At 47.2% G+C, this 26,055-nt stretch overlaps 1 protein-coding gene across 1 annotated transcript in view; it reads left to right on the plus strand.

The window, feature by feature from the left end:
- The first annotated feature begins 947 nt into the window (after window positions 1–947).
- The window catches only part of PCP4 (Purkinje cell protein 4), a 180,814-nt gene continuing 155,706 nt past the window's right edge, over window positions 948–26,055 (plus strand). The window contains exon 1 of the mRNA XM_063950514.1: window positions 948–1,055. Coding sequence (XP_063806584.1) covers window positions 1,047–1,055 — 9 coding nt within the window. The 5' untranslated portion in view covers window positions 948–1,046. The remainder of the gene's footprint in view (window positions 1,056–26,055) is intronic.

Genomic DNA, 26,055 nt, shown 5'->3' on the forward strand with positions numbered 1-26,055 from the left:
GAAGGCGTTTGTGGGTGGGAACTGACCGTTTTCTGGGAGTGGTTGGAAAAACGCAGGCGTGTTCAAGTGTTTGCAGGGCGGGTGTCTGCCGTCAGTTCCGGTCCCGGACAGGCTGAAGTGATCGCAGCGGCTGAGTAAGTCCTGGGCTGTGCAGAGATTGCACAAGATGTTTGTACAGCTCTGCTACACATGCGATCGCACACTTGCAAAGTGAAAATACACTCCCCTATGGGCGGCGACTATCTGATCGCAGCAGTGCAAAAATCACCTGCTAGCGATCAGGTCTGAATTAGGTCCAATGTCGCTTTACGTACGTCAAAAGCATAGTACATTGGGGGTAATTCAGAGCAAATTTGTTAGCAGATGGGCAAAACCATGTGCACTGCAGGGGGGGCAGATATAACATGTGCAGAGAGAGTTAGATTTGGGTGGGGTGTGTTCAAACTGAAATCTAAATTGCAGTGTAGAAATAAAGCAGCCAGTATTTACCCTGCACAGAAACAAAATATAACCCACCCAAATCTAACTCTCTCTGCACTTTATATCTGCCCCACCTGCAGTGCACATGGTTTTGCCGAACTGTTAACAAATTTGCTGCTATTGTACAAAGGCATTAGGGTTACAGCAAGATTGCTGGCCAGATTGCATTCTTCTTCACAATCTCAATATCATGCCATTGAGGCATATGATTCATGATAATATTACTTGTAGTGGGAACATCAGCTTTGAGATTCAGCTGGTAGCCTTCTACACAGCAGCATAAATAGTGACATGTTACAAATGCACGTTCTGCCTTGCAACAATCTAACCTCAGCATGCAATTCCCCACTTGGACGCTAGGTGTCTCTTTAGACTTTTATTTAAAAAGCAGTACTTGTACTAAATGGTTTGCAGCTGCAGGTCTCCTATTGGCTTACTGGGATGGTGATGCTACAGGGTAGCCCCTTTTAAGATAAAAAAGCTTAGTACACTACAACAGCTCTATCTGCACATCCCTCAGTGTATAAAGGCAGCTGAGACCTTAGGATTGTCATCTCATAGGCATCATGAGTGAGGTAAGTCATTGCCACATAGGAAAGATGCTCTGCATTCTGCTGAGATGCAATGGCTGGTGCTGAGGTCAGTGTTACCTATAGGATAGTGTCAGAAACTACCTGTACAGGCGGTCACCTGCTGTATGCTCAAATGGGCAAAAGAACTCATTAAAACAATGTTGATATTTATTAACATTTATTTATATAGCGCTAGCATATTCCGATGCTCTCCTGTGTGTGATAGAAAGTCAGCACTACTGTAGGTTCCTGTCACTGAGGACATATCTGGCAGTTCTGTAGATGATGGGAGGAAATATATTCACATAAACTGTTGGCGTAACTATGGGAACTACTGTAGTACAGTATTATACTGGCAGCAGCAGTCTGTTGTACAGTATAACGGTGTATATAGGATGTAGAATAAGCATGCTCCCACTTTTCCGGGACTTGCTGGGAATCTGCTTTGCCTTTATAGAATACTCCTTATATTATATAGTATTTTTGCAGAACCTCTGTCTGCTTTCTGCATGCCTGCCATATGTTGTATAATGTAGTCAGCAGGGGGTACAAGCAACAAGAATCCCCATGTTTATAAGTGTCAATATATATGTCATTTACAGGTAACCAGTGCCTGATGTGTGCAATGCAGAGTTCAGCATATATATATATATATATATATATAGGACAAAGCAAGACACAGTTTACTGTCAACGTTTCAGGGTGTTACCCCTTTTATCAAGACAGGTAACACCCTGAAACGTTGACAGTACACTGACTCTGTCATATTTGAAAGTCTTCATGAGTCCCAGCTTGCTGCTTTGTCCTATACTGTCCTTTATGAGCAGGGCACCGGAGCATTTAAAAGTTATTAATATTACTGGAGTGCCGGACTTTCTTTTCATTTATATATATATATATATATATATATATATATATATATATTTTATTTTATTTTTAAATCTGTATGTTTTATATGTGTACATATAGATATATATATATATATATATGTGTGTGTTATCTATCTATATTTGTATGTATATATATATATATATATATATATATTAGTGTGTGTGTGTGTGTGTGTGTGTGTGTGTGTGTGTGTATATATATATATATATATATATATTTGTATGTATATATATATTTGTGTGTATGTATGTATATATATATATATTTATAATGTAATCACATCACCGGCAGCTGGGATCCCGCCAGTCAGAATCCCGACTGCTAGAAATGGCGACTAATAGGGATGATTCCCACTTGTCCATGACACCCATAGAGTGAGAATAGAATCTATGGTGAATGCAGCCAGTCCACTGTGTTGCGAGCGCAAAGGGGCTTCGCTGTGCCCGCCCCCCCTCGCTGGGATCCCATACTCAACACACACACGCACACATATATATATATATATATATAAACATTTTATGGTGTCTAGTGGAAATTAATTACATTATTTTATTATTAGGGTCTTTCGACTTTATCTTGTCAGTATACGAAGCAAAATCCGCGAATAAGTATTTCTTTACGTATAGGGTCCTAGTGTATAGGTCAGTATCACTTGATTGGAAAATATGTACAAGAGTAGGAAACACATAGAAAGATAAAATAACAAATAATGAAACTGTAATTGTAATTTAAAGTGTGTATCATTGCCTTGTTTGTTATGTAGCTAAATGTTACGCTTATTTGGCTATCTCACCTAATACAGTTACATGTAAGATATAATAATGCATCGGATGGTCAGCTTTTGTCACTAAGGTCCCAGTAGATTTTTCCCCCCATCATTTCCATCTTCAGAAAAATACAAATTATGCTATATGTTGAAAAATGAGGATATATTTCTTGTAAAACAAGAGATATTTTCCACCACCAGATTTACGTTGAGACCCTTGTGAGTTTGGCGCTTGTGTGTTGTGTGTGTTGTTGATTGTGCTTTCATATAATGCTATTAATGTGTCAAGGATTTCCTATACAAATGATGCTTTGAATACAGAAATTGCTGTATTCAAATCAATTCCAGCTATTTGCATACATTTCAATTAATGTCTGAGTTTTTCTCAACCTTTGAATGCAATTTCCATAACATTTTCCATACCGACCCCATCAATCAATCAGGGCTCTTGCCTTCCTGTCTCTCCTGTGCTGTTCCTGACCAAACAACAGTCTGACAGAATGATATATGGACACTTCTAACAGCCCAACAAAACTTACACCTGTATTTATGGCTTCTAATTAATACTCTGGTAGTTTGTGCTGCGCTCTGCATTAAGGCTGGAGCACTGGCTTGTCAATTTTTATCATGCACCCAATGGCTTAATTAATTGATTGATTGATTGATTGATTGATAGAATATACTACAGAGCTTATATGGACCACACATTGCTAGACTCTACTTTCAAGTTGTGAAATATAAATATTAGATATATTTTTGGCAATTTATACAGTAAACAGTAATGTGCTTGTGCCGTACATAAAGTTGGATATACGGGTGTGATATTTTTTGCTGCCGTTTTGAATGCCGGTGGTCACATGACTGACCCTGGCATCCCAAATGCTGACAATTATTGGGGTTGACTACTCTAACCCTCCACCCACCCTAACCCTCCCTCCACCCAGGGCCGGTGCTAGGGTGTTCGGCGCCCCCCTACAAACTATAAATTTGCGCCCTCCCATACTTTACAGAGGGACGGCACACAAAGAAGAAGGGTGTGTGGTCTCACAAGGATGTGGCGTGGCCACACAATAGTATCCACATTTCAAATTATTCCACACAGTAGCATAATCTTATTCACATTACACCGCATGCAGTAGCGCCGCTTATACGCATAGTGCCTCCAGTAGTAGCGCAACTGACACTCATAGTGCCCCCAGAAGTAGCGCAGATAACACGCATAGTGCCCCGAGGAGTAGCGCTACTTATACACAGTGCCCCAGTAAGAGTGCCACTGACATGCATAATGCCCCCAGTAGTTGTGCTGCTTATACACAGTGCCCCCAGCAGTTGTGCTGCTTATACACAGTGCCCCTGTGGATACCAAGCAACAGTGCAGTAACTAGACATCTTAGCCCTGTGTGCAAGAAGCGGCATCGGAGCCCCCCTCTATGTAAAACAGGGGCAGTGCGCGCCGTAGGCACGCGCAAAAAATATAGGGGCGTGGCTTCATGGGGAAGGGGTGTAGCCACAAAATAATACCAATTTATATAACGGTGCACAGTAGTCTCCATAATTCAAAGTATGCCGCACAGTAGCACCACTACACCAGGTAGAGCCCCTTTTACACATTACGGCGGACAGATTCCCCTTTTTACACATTACAGCAGACAGCATCCCCCTTTTTACACATTACGGCAGACAGCATCCCCTTTTTACACATTACAGCAGACAGCGTCCCCTTTTTACACATTACGGCAGACAGCGTCCCGTTTTTACACATTACAGCAGACAGCATCCCCTTTTTACACATTACGGCAGACAGCGTCCCTTTTTTACACATTATGGCAGACAGTCCCCCTTTTTACACATTACGGCAGACAGCGTCCCGTTTTTACACATTACGGCAGACAGTCCCCCTTTTTATACATTACGGCAGACAGCGTCCCCCTTTTTACACATTACGGCAGACAGCGTCCCCTGTTTACCCATTACGGCAGACAGCGTCCGCTGTTTACACATTACGGCAGACAGCATCCCCTTTTTACACATTACGGCAGACAGCGTCCCTTGTTTACACATTACGGCAGACAGCGTCCCCTTTTTATACATTACGGCAGACAGCGTCCCCTTTTTAAACATTACGGCAGACAGTCCCCCTTTTTATACATTACGGCAGACAGCGTCCCCTTTTTAAACATTACGGCAGACAGTCCCCCTTTTTACACATTACAACAGACAGAGTCCCCTTTTTACACATAACGGCAGACAGCGTCCCCTTTTTTACACATTACGGCAGACAGCGTCCCCTGTTTACACATAACGGCAGACAGCGTCCCCTTTTTTACACATTACGGCAGACAGCGTCCCCTTTTTTACACATTACGGCAGACAGCGTCCCCTATTTACACATTACAGCAGGCAGCGTCCCCTTTTTACACATTACGGCAGACAGCGTCCCCTTTTTACACATTACAGCAGACAGCATCCCCTTTTTACACATTACGGCAGACAGCGTCCCCTTTTTACACATTATGGCAGACAGTCCCCTTTTTACACATTACGGCAGACAGCGTCCCGTTTTTACACATTACGGCAGACAGTCCCCCTTTTTATACATTACGGCATACAGCGTCCCCCTTTTTACACATTACGGCAGACAGCATCCCCTTTTTACACATTACGGCAGACAGCATACCCTTTTTACACATTACGGCAGACAGCGTCCCTTTTTATACATTACGGCAGACAGCGTCCCCTTTTTACACATTACGGCAGACAGCGTCCCCTTTTTATACATTACGACAGACAGTCCCCCTTTTTACACATTACAGCAGACAGAGTCCCCCTTTTTACACATAACGGCAGACAGCATCCACTTTTTTACACATTACGGCAGACAGCGTCCCCTGTTTACACATTACGGCAGACAGCGTCCGCTATTTACACATTACGGCAGACAGCGTCCCCTTTTTACACATTACGGCAGACAGCGTCCCTTGTTTACACATTACGGCAGACAGCGTCCCCTTTTTAAACATTACGGCAGACAGCGTCCCCTTTTTACACATTACGGCAGACAGCGTCCCCTTTTTACACATTATGGCAGACAGCGTAGTGACCCCAGTAGTTGCTCCACTTAGACATACAGTATAGTGCCCTAGTAATACTTATTCATAATCCCCCCAATAGTAGTGCCACCTACACACATAATCCACCCACAAACATACACACACACACACACACACACACACACACACACACACACACACACACACACACACATACACAAACACACACACACACACACACTTTCTCTCAGTCACTCTCTCTTTCCCTCCACTTACCTAAATCTGGCTGGCCGGATCAGGAGCAGCTTCCTCTCCCTCTTCAACACAGCAGCCTGGTCCGTGTAGCTCCGCCCCTCGAATCCGTGTAACTGCGCCCCTCTGTCCGTATTAGCCCCGCCCCTTTTGTCCTCAACAAGCACTCTGTGACTGCTCGATCTGCTGCATTGACAGGGAGAGGGGGGACAGACTCTTTAGGCTGCCGGCGCCGCTGCCTGTATCTGAAGTAGTGTGACAAGAGCAGCGGCAGCCGGCAGCAGCAGCAGGGGAACTCAGCACAGGGATGCAGAGCAAGAAGAGCGCCTCTGCATCCTGGCGCCTACCTGCACGGCATCCCTTTGCTGAGCGGTCAGCGCCGGGCCTGCCTCCACACACCCTAACATAGAAACATAGAATTTGACGGCAGATAAGAACCACTTCGCCATCTAGTCTGCCCCTTTTTTTTATCCTTTAGGTAATCTCAAGCTTTTTCGAATCTTAATTCTTTGTAAGGATATTCATATGCCAATCCCTCCTTTGGTGGCGGCTAGGGCTAAATTTAGGGGGGTATGGCTTCAGCTAACCACCCCCTTAGTGCCTAACCCCCCTATAATGCCTAACCCTAACACTCCCACCCTATGGCCCTAACCCTAGAACCCACCCTGATACTTACTGGCGGGATGTTGGCAGTCGGTGTTCCGGCGCCGGTCTTCTGAGCGGTATTATGATTTTGGCATCGGTCACCTGACCATCACCTGACCGTCAGCATCCCATCCCGGATAGACTATAGTTAATTAACTTATCCACAAAATATATATACATTACTAAAGTAAAAATGTAGAAATCCAGTTCTATTTGGAATACAATTTTTTTTTGGGTGTAGTATGTGTTGCCGGCGGTCGGGCTTCCCGCGACCAGCATACCAGTGCCGGAATCCCAACGCGCCACGCTATCTATTCTCCCTCCAGGGGGATCGTGGATCCCCAAGAGGGAGAAGAACTGTCGGTATGCCGGCGGTCGGGATTCCGGCCCGTGAAGAGCACCTATTTTTTTATGGTTGGCCAATATACATTGCCGACCCAATGTATTTTGGCCGACCATAACTCCATCCGCACATTTCGGGTAGACGCTTGTCGCACAGAGCAGCTACAGGTGCCATTGGAAGAGCTGCTGCTGCCAGCTAAGGTAGAGTGGGCCTGGGGCCCTCACTGGGCCCCTCCATCAGACCTGGGCCTGGGTAATTGGTAACCCTACCCCCTTTCTCTCAGCATCACTGACCATAAGTCACCCCTCCCCTCCAAATACCTGTTTGTTTGGGCTTACCACACGGTGCACCAGCTAAATTTGGAAAGATGGCGGATGCGCAGAAGAGAGCGTAGCCTCAGCCTGCTTCCAGTATAATAGGGTGATATGAGTAAAAACCATCCCCTAGTTGGTCACCACTTTCCTGGGGCCCCCTATGCGTTGGGTGGTTGGGAGTGTGGGTACAAAGAAAAATATGTGCCCCACTTCCCACGAGCTCAACAGCACTAATGTCCTTTCGGGCCTCTTGGCATATGGACCATGGGGGTAATTCCAAGTTGATCGCAGCAGGAAAGTTTTTAGCAGTTGGGCAAAACCATGTGCACTGCAGGGGGGGGGCAGATATAACATGTGCAGAGAGAGTTAGATTTGGGTCTGGTGTTTTCAAACTGAAATCTAAATTGCAGTGTAAAAATAAAGCAGCCAGTATTTACCCTGCACAGAAACAAAATAACCCACCCAAATCTAACTCTCTCTGCAAATGTTATATCTGCCCCCCCTGTAGTGCACATGGTTTTGCCCAACTGCTAAAAAATTTCCTGCTGCGATCAACTTGGAATTACCCCCTATGGTGGGTTATTAACAAGAGATGGACCTTCACTCTAACACACAAGTGGTTCCAGTTTAAAGGACAGCAGTACCTGAGACCCCTGTGGATGTGGTTCAGTGGAATTGCTCATTAAGTACATAGTACACTCTGCAGTCTGATTTTCACATGAGGCGGAGACAGGAGCTGATATTGCTGCCCACTTTCTCCCTCTCCAATCTTTGATACATATTCCCCTAAGTTAGAGATGTGTGAGTTCGGATTTACCCGGATCTCAAAACGGCATCTTATTGGTTCTCGGATGTCATGTGTTTTGAATAGCCAATAAGAAAAATCTGGATAATTCCAAACTCTCATTCATTTTGGCGTTAAGAACCGAGTACATTATCATTAGCAGTTATTTATATAGCGCACATATTCCTCAGCGCTTTACAGAGAATATTTGCCCACTCACATCAGTCCCTGCCCCAGTGAAGCTTACAATCTATATTCCCTATCACATGTACACACACACACATTCACGTTAGGGTACATTTGTGTTGGGAGCAGAGCCGGATTAAGTGGGGAGGAGGAGGGTCCCGGGGATACGTATCCCGGGCCCCCCTTTACAAAAGGGCCCCCTGCCACACCACAGGTCGACTCTCTCTTCCGATCCGATCTGTGGTGCTGCGCTCCAGTCCGCACTGCAGCGGCAGCCGTACAGACAGGACAGCTGAGCGATGGCTCAGCTGTCCAATAATGTATGACTGAAGTAGGCTGCCCCAATGGCTGAGCGGCAGGCTGCTTCACTCATACATGATTAGAGAGCTGAGCCGTTGCTCAGCTGTCTGTGCGGTTGCCGGGGACGGGAGCGCAGTTTGATCGTGGCATGGCTGTGGCGGGTATGTGACCAGCTGTTACACTTACACCCCCCCCCTTCTCTTGAATAGGGGAATAGGGGCCCCTCTGTTTTAAGTGCCCCAGGCCCCCCAAGGTCTTAATCCGGCTCTGGTTGGGAGCCAATTAACCTACCAGTATATTTTTGGATTGTGGGAGGAAACCAGAGAACCCGGAGGAAACCCACGCAAGTACGGGGAGAATATACAAACTCCACACAGTTAGGGCCGTGGTGGGAATCAAACCCATGACCTCAGTGCTGTGAGGCAGTAATACTAAACATTACACCATCCGTACTGCACCATCTGAACCTCAATATCTACCCTAAATACAATAGAACAGATCTGGCGTAGGGAACTATAGACAAAAGTCAGGACAGGGAAGTGAATGTGTTCTAGGTTCAACTGCATCTGACATTCATTATAAACATTCCAAAATATTTCCTAGTTGAGCATGCCTACAGACTGTGCACTCTAGTCTCTGAGGGAGCGTCTTTCATCCACTGTGCCGTGGTGACATACTAGTGTGCCGCAAACGGTTGTCAAGTGTGCCGCAGAGTCTGAGCCGCCTACACTTCACCTTGGGGCCCAGGCAGCGCAAAGCTCTTCTGGGAAGCTCAAGCGCGTCCGGGCCATGACCTATAGAGATGCGGCAGCATAACATCATAGGTCACACGCGCCACATAGCCGTCCTGTCAGCCCGTCTGCGCGCACGCCTGCCTACTGCTCACTGCTGTGCACTGTGAGTGTGACTCCAGCCGATGAGACCTGGAAGACTGAGCTCCTTTCTCAGCTACCAGCAGGTAGAGACCAATGTGTTTTATTTATTTATTTTATTTGGGGTCAAATTTGTGTTTTATTACTGTGTGAGTTAATGTGTGTTTTATTACTGTGGGGGTTAATGTGTGTTTTTTTCTGAGAAGGCAAATTTAGTTTTATTACTGTAGGGGCGAATGTGCTTCTGTTATTACTGTGAGTGCGCATGTGTGTGTGTGTTTTTTCCTGTGGGGGACTGGTGGTGTGCCTTGGCAATTTTAAAATCTTGTTCAGTGTGTGGCGGGTTAAAAACGGTTGAAAATCAGAGGACTCTGTGCTCTGCATCATCTCATGCGGTAGTTGTATAGTTGACATACTCTTTTTTAGCAAATGCTGACATATAAAGTCTGACGAATGATGGTATGAAATTATGTAATAGTGAGAATTATAATGCATCTAAACGAGGAGAAGATTGGGAAGTGTACTGCAGGGGCAAACACAGGATTTTTATGTAGGGGTTAGGGGGGGTTCTATAGATAGACACAGTAGATGTAAACATCTTGTATTGTCAGTATTCTAAAAGCTGTCATATTGTATGTCGACTAGTGATAAGCGAGGTTCGGTAACATGTTGACATCAGGGTTAGGTTGCAGGGGGAGGTTAGGGTTAGGCTGCGTGGGGAAGTTAGGGTTAGGGTGCAGGGGGAGGTTAGGGTTATGCTGCAGTGTAAGGTTAGGGTTAGGCTGCAGGGGGAAGTTAGGGTTAGGCTGCAGGGGGAAGTTAGGGTTAGGTTGCAGGGATAGATTGGGGTTAGGCTGCAGGGGGTGGTTAGGGTTAGACAGTGCGGTAACTAGGCATTTTAGCGCTGTGTGCAAGAAATGGCATCACCCCCCCCCCCCCCCCGCCCATCTCCACCACCCCCTTATGTAAAATATGGGCAGTGCGCGCTGTAGGCACGCGCAAAAAAATAGGGCGTGGCCACAAAATAATACCAATTCATACTACGGTGCACAGTAGTCTCCATTATTCAAATTTCATCGCACAGTAGTGCCACCACACCAGGTAGAGCCCCTTTTACACATTACGGCAGTCAGCGTCCCCTTTTTACACATTACGGCAGACAGTCCCCCTTTTTACACATTACGGCAGACAGCGTCCCCTTTTTACACATTACGGAAGACAGCGTCCCCCTTTTTACACATTACGGAAGACAGCGTCCCCCTTTTTACACATTACGGCAGACAGCGTCCCCTTTTTACACATTACGACAGACAGCGTCCCCTTTTTACACATTACGGCAGACAGCATCCTCTTATTACACATTACGGCAGACAGCGTCCCCCTTTTTACACATTACGGCAGACAGCGTCCCCTTTTTAAACATTACGGCAGACAGTCCCCCTTTTTTACACATTACGGAAGACAGCGTCCCCTTTTTACACATTACGGCAGACAGCGTCCCCCTTCTTACACATTACGGCAGACAGCGCCCTCTTTTTACACATTACGGCAGACAGTCCCCCTTTTTTACACATTACGGCAGACAACGTCCCCATTTACACATTACGGCAGACAGCATCCCCTTTTTACACATTACGGCAGACGGCGTCTCCCTTTTTACACATTACAGCAGACGGCGTCCCCCTTCTTACACATTACTGCAGACAGCGTCCCCTTCTTACACATTATGGCAGAGAGCGTCCCCTTTTTACACATTATGGCAGACAGTCCCCCTTTTTACTAGAGATGAGCGCCGGAAATTTTTCGGGTTTTGTGTTTTGGTTTTGGGTTCGGTTCCGCGGCCGTGTTTTGGGTTCGACCGCGTTTTGGCAAAACCTCACCGAATTTTTTTTGTCGGATTCGGGTGTGTTTTGGATTCGGGTGTTTTTTTCAAAAAACCCTAAAAAACAGCTTAAATCATAGAATTTGGGGGTCATTTTGATCCCAAAGTATTATTAACCTCAAAAACCATAATTTCCACTCATTTTCAGTCTATTCTGAATACCTCACACCTCACAATATTATTTTTAGTCCTAAAATTTGCACCGAGGTCGCTGTGTGAGTAAGATAAGCGACCCTAGTGGCCGACACAAACACCGGGCCCATCTAGGAGTGGCACTGCAGTGTCACGCAGGATGTCCCTTCCAAAAAACCCTCCCCAAACAGCACATGACGCAAAGAAAAAAAGAGGCGCAATGAGGTAGCTGTGTGAGTAAGATAAGCGACCCTAGTGGCCGACACAAACACCGGGCCCATCTAGGAGTGGCACTGCAGTGTCACGCAGGATGTCCCTTCCAAAAAACCCTCCCCAAACAGCACATGACGCAAAGAAAAAAAGAGGCGCAATGAGGTAGCTGACTGTGTGAGTAAGATAAGCGACCCTAGTGGCCGACACAAACACCGGGCCCATCTAGGAGTGGCACTGCAGTGTCACGCACGATGTCCCTTCCAAAAAACCCTCCCCAAACAGCACATGACGCAAAGAAAAAAAGAGGCGCAATGAGGTAGCTGACTGTGTGAGTAAGATAAGCGACCCTAGTGGCCGACACAAACACCGGGCCCATCTAGGAGTGGCACTGCAGTGTCACGCAGGATGGCCCTTCCAAAAAACCCTCCCCAAACAGCACATGACGCAAAGAAAAAGAAAAGAAAAAAGAGGTGCAAGATGGAATTGTCCTTGGGCCCTCCCACCCACCCTTATGTTGTATAAACAAAACAGGACATGCACACTTTAACCAACCCATCATTTCAGTGACAGGGTCTGCCACACGACTGTGACTGATATGACGGGTTGGTTTGGACCCCCCCCAAAAAAGAAGCAATTAATCTCTCCTTGCACAAACTGGCTCTACAGAGGCAAGATGTCCACCTCATCATCATCCTCCGATATATCACCGTGTACATCCCCCTCCTCACAGATTATCAATTCGTCCCCACTGGAATCCACCATCTCAGCTCCCTGTGTACTTTGTGGAGGCAATTGCTGCTGGTCAATGTCTCCGCGGAGGAATTGATTATAATTCATTTTAATGAACATCATCTTCTCCACATTTTCTGGATGTAACCTCGTACGCCGATTGCTGACAAGGTGAGCGGCGGCACTAAACACTCTTTCGGAGTACACACTTGTGGGAGGGCAACTTAGGTAGAATAAAGCCAGTTTGTGCAAGGGCCTCCAAATTGCCTCTTTTTCCTGCCAGTATAAGTACGGACTGTGTGACGTGCCTACTTGGATGCGGTCACTCATATAATCCTCCACCATTCTTTCAATGTTGAGAGAATCATATGCAGTGACAGTAGACGACATGTCCGTAATCGTTGTCAGGTCCTTCAGTCCGGACCAGATGTCAGCATCAGCAGTCGCTCCAGACTGCCCTGCATCACCGCCAGCGGGTGGGCTCGGAATTCTGAGCCTTTTCCTCGCACCCCCAGTTGCGGGAGAATGTGAAGGAGGAGATGTTGACAGGTCGCGTTCCGCTTGACTTGACAATTTTCTCACCAGCAGGTCTTTCAACCCCAGCAGACTTGTGTCTGCCGGAAAGAGAGATCCAAGGTAGGCTTTAAATCTAGGATCGAGCATGGTGGCCAAAATGTAGTGCTCTGATTTCAACAGATTGACCACCCGTGAATCCTTGTTAAGCGAATTAAGGGCTCCATCCACAAGTCCCACATGCCTAGCGGAATCGCTCCGTGTTAGCTCCTCCTTCAATGTCTCCAGCTTCTTCTGCAAAAGCCTGATGAGGGGAATGACCTGACTCAGGCTGGCAGTGTCTGAACTGACTTCACGTGTGGCAAGTTCAAAGGGCATCAGAACCTTGCACAACGTTGAAATCATTCTCCACTGCGCTTGAGACAGGTGCATTCCACCTCCTATATCGTGCTCAATTGTATAGGCTTGAATGGCCTTTTGCTGCTCCTCCAACCTCTGAAGCATATAGAGGGTTGAATTCCACCTCGTTACCACTTCTTGCTTCAGATGATGGCAGGGCAGGTTCAGTAGTTTTTGGTGGTGCTCCAGTCTTCTGTACGTGGTGCCTGTACGCCGAAAGTGTCCCGCAATTCTTCTGGCCACCGACAGCATCTCTTGCACGCCCCTGTCGTTTTTTAAAAAATTCTGCACCACCAAATTCAAGGTATGTGCAAAACATGGGACGTGCTGGAATTTGCCCATATTTAATGCACACACAATATTGCTGGCGTTGTCCGATGCCACAAATCCACAGGAGAGTCCAATTGGGGTAAGCCATTCCGCGATGATCTTCCTCAGTTGCCGTAAGAGGTTTTCAGCTGTGTGCGTATTCTGGAAACCGGTGATACAAAGCGTAGCCTGCCTAGGAAAGAGTTGGCGTTTGCGAGATGCTGCTACTGGTGCCGCCGCTGCTGTTCTTGCGGCGGGAGTCCATACATCTACCCAGTGGGCTGTCACAGTCATATAGTCCTGACCCTGCCCTGCTCCACTTGTCCACATGTCCGTGGTTAAGTGGACATTGGGTACAACTGCATTTTTTAGGACACTGGTGAGTCTTTTTCTGACGTCCGTGTACATTCTCGGTATCGCCTGCCTAGAGAAGTGGAACCTAGATGGTATTTGGTAACGGGGGCACACTGCCTCAATAAATTGTCTAGTTCCCTGTGAACTAACGGCGGATACCGGACGCACGTCTAACACCAACATAGTTGTCAAGGCCTCAGTTATCCGCTTTGCAGCAGGATGACTGCTGTGATATTTCATCTTCCTCGCAAAGGACTGTTGAACAGTCAATTGCTTACTGGAAGTAGTACAAGTGGGCTTACGACTTCCCCTCTGGGATGACCATCGACTCCCAGCAGCAACAACAGCAGCGCCAGCAGCAGTAGGCGTTACACGCAAGGATGCATCGGAGGAATCCCAGGCAGGAGAGGAATCATCAGAATTGCCAGTGACATGGCCTGCAGGACTATTGGCATTCCTGGGGAAGGAGGAAATTGACACTGAGGGAGTTGGTGGGGTGGTTTGCGTGAGCTTGGTTACAAGAGGAAGGGATTTACTGGTCAGTGGACTGCTTCCGCTGTCGGCCAAAGTTTTTGAACTTGTCACTGACTTATTATGAATGCGCTGCAGGTGACGTATAAGGGAGGAAGTTCCGAGGTGGTTAACGTCCTTACCCCTACTTATTACAGCTTGACAAAGGGAACACACGGCTTGACAAATGTTGTCCGCATTTCTGGTGAAATACTTCCACACCGAAGAGCTGATTTTTTTGGTATTTTCACCAGGCATGTCAACGCCCATATTCCTCCCACGGACAACAGGTGTCTCCCCGGGTGCCTGACTTAAACAAACCACCTCACCATCAGAATCCTCCTGGTCAATTTCCTCCCCAGCGCCAGCAACACCCATATCCTCCTCATCCTGGTGTACTTCAACACTGACATCTTCAATCTGACTATCAGGAACTGGACTGCGGGTGCTCCTTCCAGCACTTGCAGGGGGCGTGCAAATGGTGGAAGGCGCATGCTCTTCACGTCCAGTGTTGGGAAGGTCAGGCATCGCAACCGACACAATTGGACTCTCCTTGTGGATTTGGGATTTCGAAGAACGCACAGTTCTTTGCTGTGCTTTTTCCAGCTTGAGTCTTTTCATTTTTCTAGCGAGAGGCTGAGTGCTTCCATCCTCATGTGAAGCTGAACCACTAGCCATGAACATAGGCCAGGGCCTCAGCCGTTCCTTGCCACTCCGTGTGGTAAATGGCATATTGGCAAGTTTACGCTTCTCCTCCGACAATTTTATTTTAGGTTTTGGAGTCCTTTTTTTACTGATATTTGGTGTTTTGGATTTGACATGCTCTGTACTATGACATTGGGCATCGGCCTTGGCAGACGACGTTGCTGGCATTTCATCGTCTCGGCCATGACTAGTGGCAGCAGCTTCAGCATGAGGTGGAAGTGGATCTTGATCTTTCCCTAATTTTGGAACCTCAACATTTTTGTTCTCCATATTTTAATAGGCACAACTAAAAGGCACCTCAGGTAAACAATGGAGATGGATGGATACTAGTATACAATTATGGATGGACTGCCGAGTGCCGACACAGAGGTAGCTACAGCCGTGGACTACCGTACTGTACTGTGTCTGCTGCTAATATAGACTGGTTGATAAAGAGATGTAGTATGTATGTATAAAGAAGAAAGAAAAAAAAACCACGGGTAGGTGGTATACAATTATGGACGGACTGCCGAGTGCCGACACAGAGGTAGCTACAGCCGTGGACTACCGTACTGTGTCTGCTGCTAATATAGACTGGTTGATAAAGAGCTGTAGTATGTATGTATAAAGAAGGAAGAAAAAAAAACCACGGGTAGGTGGTATACAATTATGGACGGACTGCCGAGTGCCGACACAGAGGTAGCTACAGCCGTGGACTACCGTACTGTACTGTGTCTGCTGCTAATATAGACTGGATGATAATGAGATGTAGTATGTATAAAGAAGAAAAAAAAAACCACGGGTAGGTGGTATACAATTATGGATGGACTGCCGAGTGCCGACACAGAGGTAGCTACAGCCGTGGACTACCGTACTGTACTGTGTCTGCTGCTAATATAGACTGGATGATAATGAGATGTAGTATGTATAAAGAAGAAAGAAAAAAAAAACCACGGGTAGGTGGTATACAATTATGGACGGACTGCCGAGTGCCGACACAGAGGTAGCTACAGCCGTGGACTACCGTACTGTACTGTGTCTGCTGCTAATATAGACTGGATGATAATGAGATGTAGTATGTATAAAGAAGAAAGAAAAAAAAACCACGGGTAGGTGGTATACAATTATGGATGGACTGCCGAGTGCTGACACAGAGGTAGCTACAGCCGTGGACTACCGTACTGTACTGTGTCTGCTGCTAATATAGACTGGATGATAATGAGATGTAGTATGTATAAAGAAGAAAAAAAAAACCACGGGTAGGTGGTATACAATTATGGATGGACTGCCGAGTGCCGACACAGAGGTAGCTACAGCCGTGGACTACCGTACTGTACTGTGTCTGCTGCTAATATAGACTGGATGATAATGAGATGTAGTATGTATAAAGAAGAAAGAAAAAAAAACCACGGGTAGGTGGTATACAATTATGGACGGACTGCCGAGTGCCGACACAGAGGTAGCTACAGCCGTGGACTACCGTACTGTACTGTGTCTGCTGCTAATATAGACTGGTTGATAATGAGATGTAGTATGTATAAAGAAGAAAGAAAAAAAAACCACGGGTAGGTGGTATACAATTATGGATGGACTGCCGAGTGCCGACACAGAGGTAGCTACAGCCGTGGACTACCGTACTGTACTGTGTCTGCTGCTAATATAGACTGGATGATAATGAGATGTAGTATGTATAAAGAAGAAAAAAAAAAACCACGGGTAGGTGGTATACAATTATGGATGGACTGCCGAGTGCCGACACAGAGGTAGCTACAGCCGTGGACTACCGTACTGTACTGTGTCTGCTGCTAATATAGACTGGATGATAATGAGATGTAGTATGTATAAAGAAGAAAGAAAGAAAAAAACCATGGGTAGGTGGTATACAATTATGGATGGACTGCCGAGTGCCGACACAGAGGTAGCTACAGCCGTGAACTACCGTACTGTGTCTGCTGCGACTGGATGATAAATAATGATATAAAAAATATATATATATCACTACTGCAGCCGGACAGGTATATATTATACAATGACGGACCTGCTGGACACTGTCTGTCAGCAGAATGAGTTTTTTATAGAATAAAAAAACACCACACAAGTCACACGACGAGTGTTTAACTTTTTCAGGCAATCACAATATAGTATACTATACTGGTGGTCAGTGTGGTCAGGTCACTGGTCAGTCACACTGGCAGTGGCACTCCTGCAGCAAAAGTGTGCACTGTTTAATTTTAATAATATGTACTCCTGGCTCCTGCTATAACCTATAACTGCTCCCCAGTCTCCCCCACAATTAAGCTGTGTGAGCACAGTCAGATATTATACATAGATGATGCAGCACACTGGGCTGAGCACAGATATGGTATGTGACTGAGTCACTGTGTATCGTTTTTTTCAGGCAGAGAACGGATTATATTAAATAAAACTGCACTGGTGGTCACTGGTCAGTGGTCAGTCACTAGTAAACTCTGCACTCTCTAGTACTCCTAAGCTCCAGTAAATCAAGTGTCTCTGTCTCAATCTCACTCTCTCTCTTCTAATCTAAATGGAGAGGACGCCAGCCACGTCCTCTCCCTATCAATCTCAATGCACGTGTGAAAATGGCGGCGACGCGCGGCTCCTTATATAGAATCCGAGTCTCGCGATAGAATCCGAGCCTCGCGAGAATCCGACAGCATCATGATGACGTTCGGGCGCGCTCGGGTTAACCGAGCAAGGCGGGAAGATCCGAGTCGCTCGGATCCGTGTAAAAAAAGCTGAAGTTCGGGCGGGTTCGGATTCCGAGGAACCGAACCCGCTCATCTCTACTTTTTACACATTACGGCAGACAGCGTCGATAGAGAGAGAGAGAGAGACAGACAGACACTTACCATCTCCCCGCTGTCCTCTGTGACACTGGCTGGTGCTGCTGTGCTGTGCTGGGGTGGGCTGCGGCTAGGCAATGGAACTGAGTGGCGGCTGGGGCATGTTGGCTGGTTCTCCCCGCTCTGAAGCTCCGTACAGTGGAGCTGAGGTAGTACGGAGTATGGGAGCGGGGAGGACCCGTCAACATGCCCCAGCCGCAAGCCGCCTCAGCTCCACTGTACGGAGTCCGTACGCTGAGGCGGCTTGCTGTGCTGGGGCGGGCTGCGGCTGGGCAATGGAGCTGTACGGAGTTCTGATGCTCCGTACAGTGTTAAACAGGGCCGTGACTGTGTGCTCCCCAGGGCTCTGCGCTGTGTGCAAGGCCCCTCTCACACACACCTAGTTACGGCCCTGGGGTTAGACTGCAGAGGGAAGTTAGGGGGATTCAGTATAACACCTCCACGCCCCTGTTTGGAAGCTGCCGCCCACGCAGCGCTCCTTCTCCACCATGGAAACATCAATCAGGCAGAGGCGTTCACTTTTACTGCAGGTCTTTGACAGTAAATGCGGGCGCATTGCACAGGACGGGCCCTGCGCATGCGCCCACGGGGTGAACGCAGAAATTCCGGTTGGATCGTGATACAACCTGAATTAGGCCCTTAGTGACAGTATAGACGAAAATGAATCTCCGCAGTTCTGGTGAAGCTACTCAATGCTCCACTGCGTCACTGCGCCTGACTCCTGCCTTTGCTGCTGCTTCTGCGCACATGCCGCTGTCTTTTACGGTCCCCATTTGTGCTGTGAAGCTGCTATTTTGTGATTTGTACACGACCTCCTGCGTGTGACAGGCTGAGGTTAATCTAGCAATACCGCCACCTCCTGATTAATGCAGAATATCAAATATTAATGGTTCCACAGTCAGTGTGCACTTCCAGCCTATCACCTGATTGATGTTGTTACTAAAACATACTGCAGACTTTAATAATTGTTCATATGCTGTGTAGATAATTGGCTGCTATATTAGGGTGACATTGATTAAACAAAGAAATATTTCAGAAAAACTAATGTCATGTCATGTCAGTACTGCAACAATTTCTACATTTAAACCCTTTGAGTTGTGTCAGTGAGTACACTGTGTTATATATATTTTTTTTGGTGGAGGAGGGCGTTTCTGGGTGCTCGGAACCCCCCCCCCCCCCCCTGTGTGCGCGCCACTGATACGGAAGAGATAATTATTCTGATTCAGACCCGGATGCAAGTAAAACATTGGGCCCGATGTTTAACTTATGCAGGTGCGTCCAGGATGAACTGCGCTTGTGTTCCAGTGGTCCCTGTCGGTGGACATAGATTGAAACTGCATGCAGATCTATGCAGTTTCGACAGGCGTTCTTGGGGTAGTGACAAGGAGGATGGGTCAAGTCTACAAGAGTGTCAGGGGCGTGTTGGTGTCAGGGAAGAATATTTAAGTCTCCCACAGGTTCCTGGATGCTGCCCCACTTCCCAAATGAAGTGGACAGTCTTGGCAGCTTTATGTTTTGCATTGAATCGCGTCTTACAGTGTCGGGAATCTGAGTTTTGCATTGCAGGGGTGGATCCATAATGATGCAGTCATGGCTGAATGTCCGCAGCACCTCCCTCCTGTCTGCACCCCACCCACTGCACCCCCAACTGGCTGCCCCCTTGGCAACAATGGCATACATACTGTGTCAGTGCTGCCATCATAAATTGTGGGGCTTGGGACTGACAAAATAGACAGCCCCCCACCTCCCCCCCAAAAAAATATGATTCTGCCTTGCCGCTCCACCCCTATGTGATGTCACACATCATGACGTTACATATAGGTGGAGCATTGTGGACCTGTAGGAATGATTCACAGAGCTGATGCACAGGGAAGGCTTCTTTTCAGTTCTCCCTGAGCATCAGTCTTCTGTAGGGCCCTCTCTATAAGGGCCCATGACTCCAGTCCCCATAGTCCCCCCCTGAGAGCTGCCCTGCATACTGTACATTCCTCCCACGAGAAGGGGGCCTGAACATGCATTTTCAACACTTCCCATGCACCCGACCGCCTCTCCATGCCTTCACGCTTCCTTAAAATCGCCCTTTGAATACTGCACGCAATGATCCGGCCCGATCAGGACAGAGCCTCAAAATCGGGGTTGTTCCACCTATATTGTGATAGATGACAAATAAAGAATTGTAACACACAAAAGTGACATGTAATGAAGACACTTCAATGTACTCCCATTGTCATGATTAATGTAGTGCATAAAAGATTCTGGAAGGAGCTGAATTTTAGAAGCAAAAACATTTAGGAAATTGAGGAAGGGGGGGGGGGGGGGTGGAAGGGGTGCACGCCGCTGTAGTCCGGAGTCTTCCTCTTTGGCACAGACTGACATTTTGGGAGGTGACTTTTTTGTGTTAAGTCATCTGTACGCGGCGAGATCTCAGGTTTCCTGTTTGTCACCGTAAAGGTCACTGCAAAGATTTTGGATGGAAAAATAACAAGATGTAACCAGCGCACAGTGATTTTATCACAAGCCACATCTTAGAGGGCATCAGCTCAGCTACCGAGACTCCGCTGGTTCAGATAAGGACACGAGTTACATATTATGTATAAAGATATTTAACTGATTCTCTAATGAGCTCTCATTGTTAGTAGCAAACGGGGATTATTATCACGGTCTGTGTGCGCAGCCAGATTTCTGCTCTAATAAATTTATAGGAAGGAAATGAAGACTTGTATCAACTTCTGTTTCTGTTGCATTCCAAGCTTATTAATGAACAGAAGAGACAGACCCAGCTGACGATCACCGGCTCCTCCTGATAGGCAGTTCCCCTCTCACCAGATCCTTACCTTAGGCCTAATTCAGATCCCATTACAGCTGCTGGTCATGCCGCAAAGTACTGATGGGCGGTACTTTGCGCACTACAGATGGTAGCGTCTAGATTCTCTTCGTGCAGATGACCTTTCCCATAACCCCCTGGGTCCATGTCAAAATCTATTTGGAATAGAAAAGTGTGGCGAGCGGAGCGGAGCGAGACACCGAGCCCGATGCGTGGCGAGCGAAGCGAGCCCGCGAGGGTCCAATGCTGCATACAAAAAAAATACCCCAAACAATCGGAGAACGAAGAAAACATTTAGGAGCTGTAAGGGCGGAAGTTCTCTCCTGCCCAGGGGCGGATTGGGAACAAAAAGCGGCCCTGGAAAAATTTGTACTAGTGGCCCCACTTGGGCAGCACCAGAGGTGTAAGGTCGTCCCATGGGCCATGGCAGCAGCACCCTCCCCCCAAGACTTTCCAGATAGTGGGCATGTCCAGCATCAAGGGGGAAGTTAAAAAGAAATAAAATGAAATATTATGAGCACATTATTTGATACACCTTCAGAATTTAGGAAACTATATAATTCTTTAGAAAGATATATTTTCTTGCTTATTACACCAACCGTATCCCAATCACTATTCACTCAATCTTATATGTCAGCCAAGCAGGCAGACAGAGCAACACTAGATCATCTGCAATCACAGGCTAAGTGGCAAAGTAATTCTCATATATGCAAATTATTTTGCATCTTATTCATTATGTCTATAAAAAGTACCACATGTCCTCAAACAAAACAGGCCCCACGGGTGCGTCGGCCCTCCGGGAATCTTCCCTGTAAACCCTATGGCCAATCTGCCTCTGCTCCTGCCCTCTCGTTTTGTCACGTCCAGGTCCTTTGCACGAAGGCAACATAGACACAACCCACTACAGATGCAGACATCAAGAGATTAACAGTCTGAAGCTATTTGGAGAAGGGGAGGGGGCAGCGATGGCCTTCATTTTCCAAAACGGAGTGTACCCTCCGTTTTGGTATAGTGAGGAGGCCAGGATCTCAGTCAGAAGACAGAGATTCCCTGGCCTCTTGGTAAGAGCGGTGTCGCATATGATCTGATGCTGCATCCTCAGACGCAGCACCGGATCACTAACGCATGCAGGTGCCTACTTATACCAGATGCCTCCTGCTGCAATAACCATATCAGTGCTTAACTGCTACAAGTAAGCACCAGTGATGCACAATCCAACACCATCTGAATCAGGCCCCTTGCAGAGGCGGATCTACCGCAAGTGCAACCAGTGCGTTGCACTGGGGCCCGCCACTGTCCAGGGGCCCAAAGCATGTAATGAGTCAAACTGACTCATTACATGCCGCTGTGTGCTGCGGGCAACCGCTGCCCGCAGCACACAGCCGCCCGTAGAGAGAGGAGAGGAGCGCAGCGGTACGGGGGAAGGAGGAGGAGGGAGCCGTAGCAGCGCATTCTTACTGGTTGAGGCGCTGCTGCTGCTGTCCCTCTGCTTCACTATAGGCTGTCTTCTGCCGCTGTGAAGCGCATCCCAGCATTCACAGCGGCGGAGAACAGCCTATAGTGAAGCAGAGGGACAGCAGCAGCAGCGCCTCCACCAATAACACAGCGCTGCTGCGGCTCCCTCCTCCACCTCCCTCCTCATCCGTCTCTCCTGCCCGGGATCTCTGCTAGAGACTGCACTGAGGAGCCAGAGCCAGCGGAGAGGATAAGTATAATTCTTTCTTTCTTTCTTTCTTTCTTTCTTTCTTTCTTTCTTTCTTTCTTTCTTTCTTTCTTTCTTTCTTTCTCTTTCTCTTTTTCTTCATGTGCAAAAAGGGGGACTGTCTGCCGTAATGTGTAAAAAAGGGGGAATCTGCCTGCCGCAATGTGTAAAAAGGGGGAATCTGCCTGCCGTGATGCGTAAAAAGGGGACGCTGTCTGCCGCAATGTGTAAAAAGGGGGAATCTGCCTGCCGTGATGCGTAAAAAGGGGACGCTGTCTGCCGCAATGTGTAAAAAGGGGGAATCTGCCTGACGTAATGTGTAAAAAGGGGGAATCTGCCTGCCGTGATGTGTAAAAAAGGGACGCTGTCTGCCGCAATGTGTAAAAAGGGGGAATCTGCCTGCCGTAATGTGTAAAAAGGGGCGCGCTGTCTGCCGTTATGTGTAAAAAGGGCACGCTGTCTGCCGTTATGTGTAAAAAGTGTATGCTGTCTGCCGATATGTGTAACAAGGGCACGCTGTCTGCCGTAATGTGTAAAAAGGGGCGCGCTGTCTGCCGTTATGTGTAAAAAGGGCACGCTGTCTGCCGTTATGTGTGAAAAGTGCACGCTGTCTACCGCTATGTGTAAAAAGGGCACGCTGTCTGCCGTTATGTGTAAAAAGGGGGACGCTGTCTGCCGTAATGTGTAAAAAGGGGACACTGTCTGCCGTAATGTGTAAAAAGGGGAATCTGTCCGCCGTAAGGTGTAAAAGGGTCTCTACCTGGTGTAGTGGTGCTACTGTGCGGCGTAATTTGAATAATGGAGACTACTGTGCACCGTTTTATGAATTGGTATTATTTTGTGGCCACACCCCTTCCCCACAAAGCCACGCCCCTATGTATTTTTCCGCACGCCTACGGCGCTCACTGCCCCTGTTTTGCATGCAGGGGTGGGGCTCTGATGCCGTTTCTTGCACACACTGCTAAAATGTCTAGTTACGGCACTGTTGCTAGGTATCCATTTCTCTGGCCCTGAGCAGGTCCCCCTCACCAGATCCTCTCCAGGGGTGAGGGGGTGGACTTGGAAGGGATGGGGGGGGGGGCGCAAAGCATTTTGTTGCACCTGGGCCCACCGCTCGCTAGTTCCGCCACTAGCCTCTTATACAGTGACATGGCTTCATCTTCTGATAATGTGAGTCTGGTGCTGGCACGTGTCACACGTCCAGGTCTAGATTAGGCCAACGACTCTCAGCAGGATTTAAGATGCCTTGAAAAAGAGACAGCCTGTCTAGAAACGCATAGGCTGCACTGGAGGTTACCAGGGACCGTTATCCAGGGCATCCGGATGATAGCTAGAAACCAAATGGTCAACAAGCATATGGTCGACAGGTTGAAATGTTCGCCATGACAATGGTCGACACAACATATGGTTGAAGTGAGATTTTTTTCAACTTTTTCCAACTTTTTCATACTTTACCATCCATGTAGCCTACGATTGGGAATAGTGAGCTGCCCGAAGTGTGGCGAGCCATGCGAGGAGACACGGTACACTAATTGGGGTTCCACGGGCTGTAAGGAAAAATTTGACACCTGAATTTTTTTTAAATTCATGTAAAATCATTCCTGTGTCCACCATTTCGATGTCGAACCTTTCACATGTCGACCATTTCCATGTCGACCTTTTGACCCTGTCAAGCTTGTGCATGTCGGCCATTTGATGTCAACCTAGACACTCTCGACCGTTTGACTGTCGACCTATTATACCATAACCATTATCCAGACTGGAGCTACTACCACTGGCTAGGAGATCCCATAGCCTCGATTGGTAGCACACTGCCTCCCACTCCGATCTAGTGCTGTACCTACCCCGGTTCTTTACCAGTTACTGCATATATGTTTAGACGTTTTTCTATAAATCTTACATTTTAGACCATACACTGGCTAAATAAGACTGCATCATTCATATACATCAAATCCTATACTTTGTTTATCCCTTGATTCTTTTGGGATTGCATCTAGGTGTTTGTGGGGCTGCAAGTCCAGTAAAAGGCCATAAGGTTTTTCTCATTTTTTCATTATAATTATAGTTCATAGATGACTGAAAAGGATATATATATACTCCTTGCTCAATGGTCCCAGTGTCTACCAGTTAGGAGTCTATAGCATTATTGAGAAGTAGGCCAAGTTAATCAGTCCTTATCTCCACTCATGGCGGCAACGTGGAGTTCATTTTTGGGGCTCTTTCTCAAAAATCTCTTGTCGGCACTTCAACCAGAGGCTGTCCCAGTGATGTGTTTGGCAATAAAGTAATACCGTTGCTATGCCTGATCAGGTAATATAAGGCCTAATTCAGACCCGATCGCTGCTACAACAGCGATCGCAGCCCTTTCTGCAGTGCGCCCGCGCATCCAGTGAGATGAGATGATTGACAGGCAGAGGCAGTCACGGGGCGGGAGGGGGCGTGCCAATGGTGTTAGAACGCCGATGGGGGTGCGCGGTCACAACGCAGTCATGTCCGGACCATTGCTGGGGTAGGCCGCGGCGTCTGCGTGACTCAACACGCAACTGCTGCAACCAAGAAGATGGCAGGTAGCAGCCCGCCAGCGCATATGGGCTGCGCTGGCAGGGAGCTACTTGGGCAGGTGCGAAAGCACCGCCGCCATGCTATGCTTTCGTTTCGTACCTGTGTGGGGAAAGGGGGGGGGGGTAGAGCCTGACGTGTGGGGCGGACTAGTCCTGTGCCCCACATGTCAGAGAATCTAATCGTAAATGTGCTAATTTTATCACATCTTATTACGACATGATTAATATGTATAGTCTGATAATCGCTCTATGTACTGAATGTTTTTTATTAAGTTGTTAAAAAAAAGGTTTTAAAGACGGATAGAAGACGGTAAACTAGACGCTAATAGCTGATTGAGCTTTGTGGCTGGAGAGAGTTGTTCCATATTGAAAACCTCTTATTTAACTTAAACATTTTTGAAAATGAATGATCTGCTGCTAACCAACTGCACTACGGAATGTTCAACACATTATACTTTTTAATAATGTTGTCAGTGTATCTTTTTGACAATTGTATTGGTTGGTGCCCCCACAAGCTTTATTTCAGCCCTATCAGTAGCATTAGACACATACTTGCATACTTATTTGATCTCCAGTCCTGGAGATCATGGAATTGAGTCTAGTGATAGGGGTGTGTGATTCATGGAATCATACCTCTAACTTCTACACAACGCCACAATTCAGCAGGAGCAGAGTCATGCTTGTGTGTTTCACTGTAAATCGTGTCCTCAATATCTTGATGGTTTCACTAGGTCAGTGGGTGGGATGTGGGAAGGTGTGCTATACTGCTCTACTGGGGATCTGGGAGAACATCCTGACATTCAGATAAAGTGGATGGAGATTCCCAACCAACCAGCTCCTAACTGTCATTTGTCAACATGGAGGTTAGGAGCTGAATGGTTGGTACTTTATCTCTGTCCACTTTATCTCCACCCAAGGCTTAAT

Source organism: Pseudophryne corroboree, chromosome 2, assembly GCF_028390025.1.
Source record: "Pseudophryne corroboree isolate aPseCor3 chromosome 2, aPseCor3.hap2, whole genome shotgun sequence".
NCBI lineage: Eukaryota > Metazoa > Chordata > Amphibia > Anura > Myobatrachidae > Pseudophryne > Pseudophryne corroboree.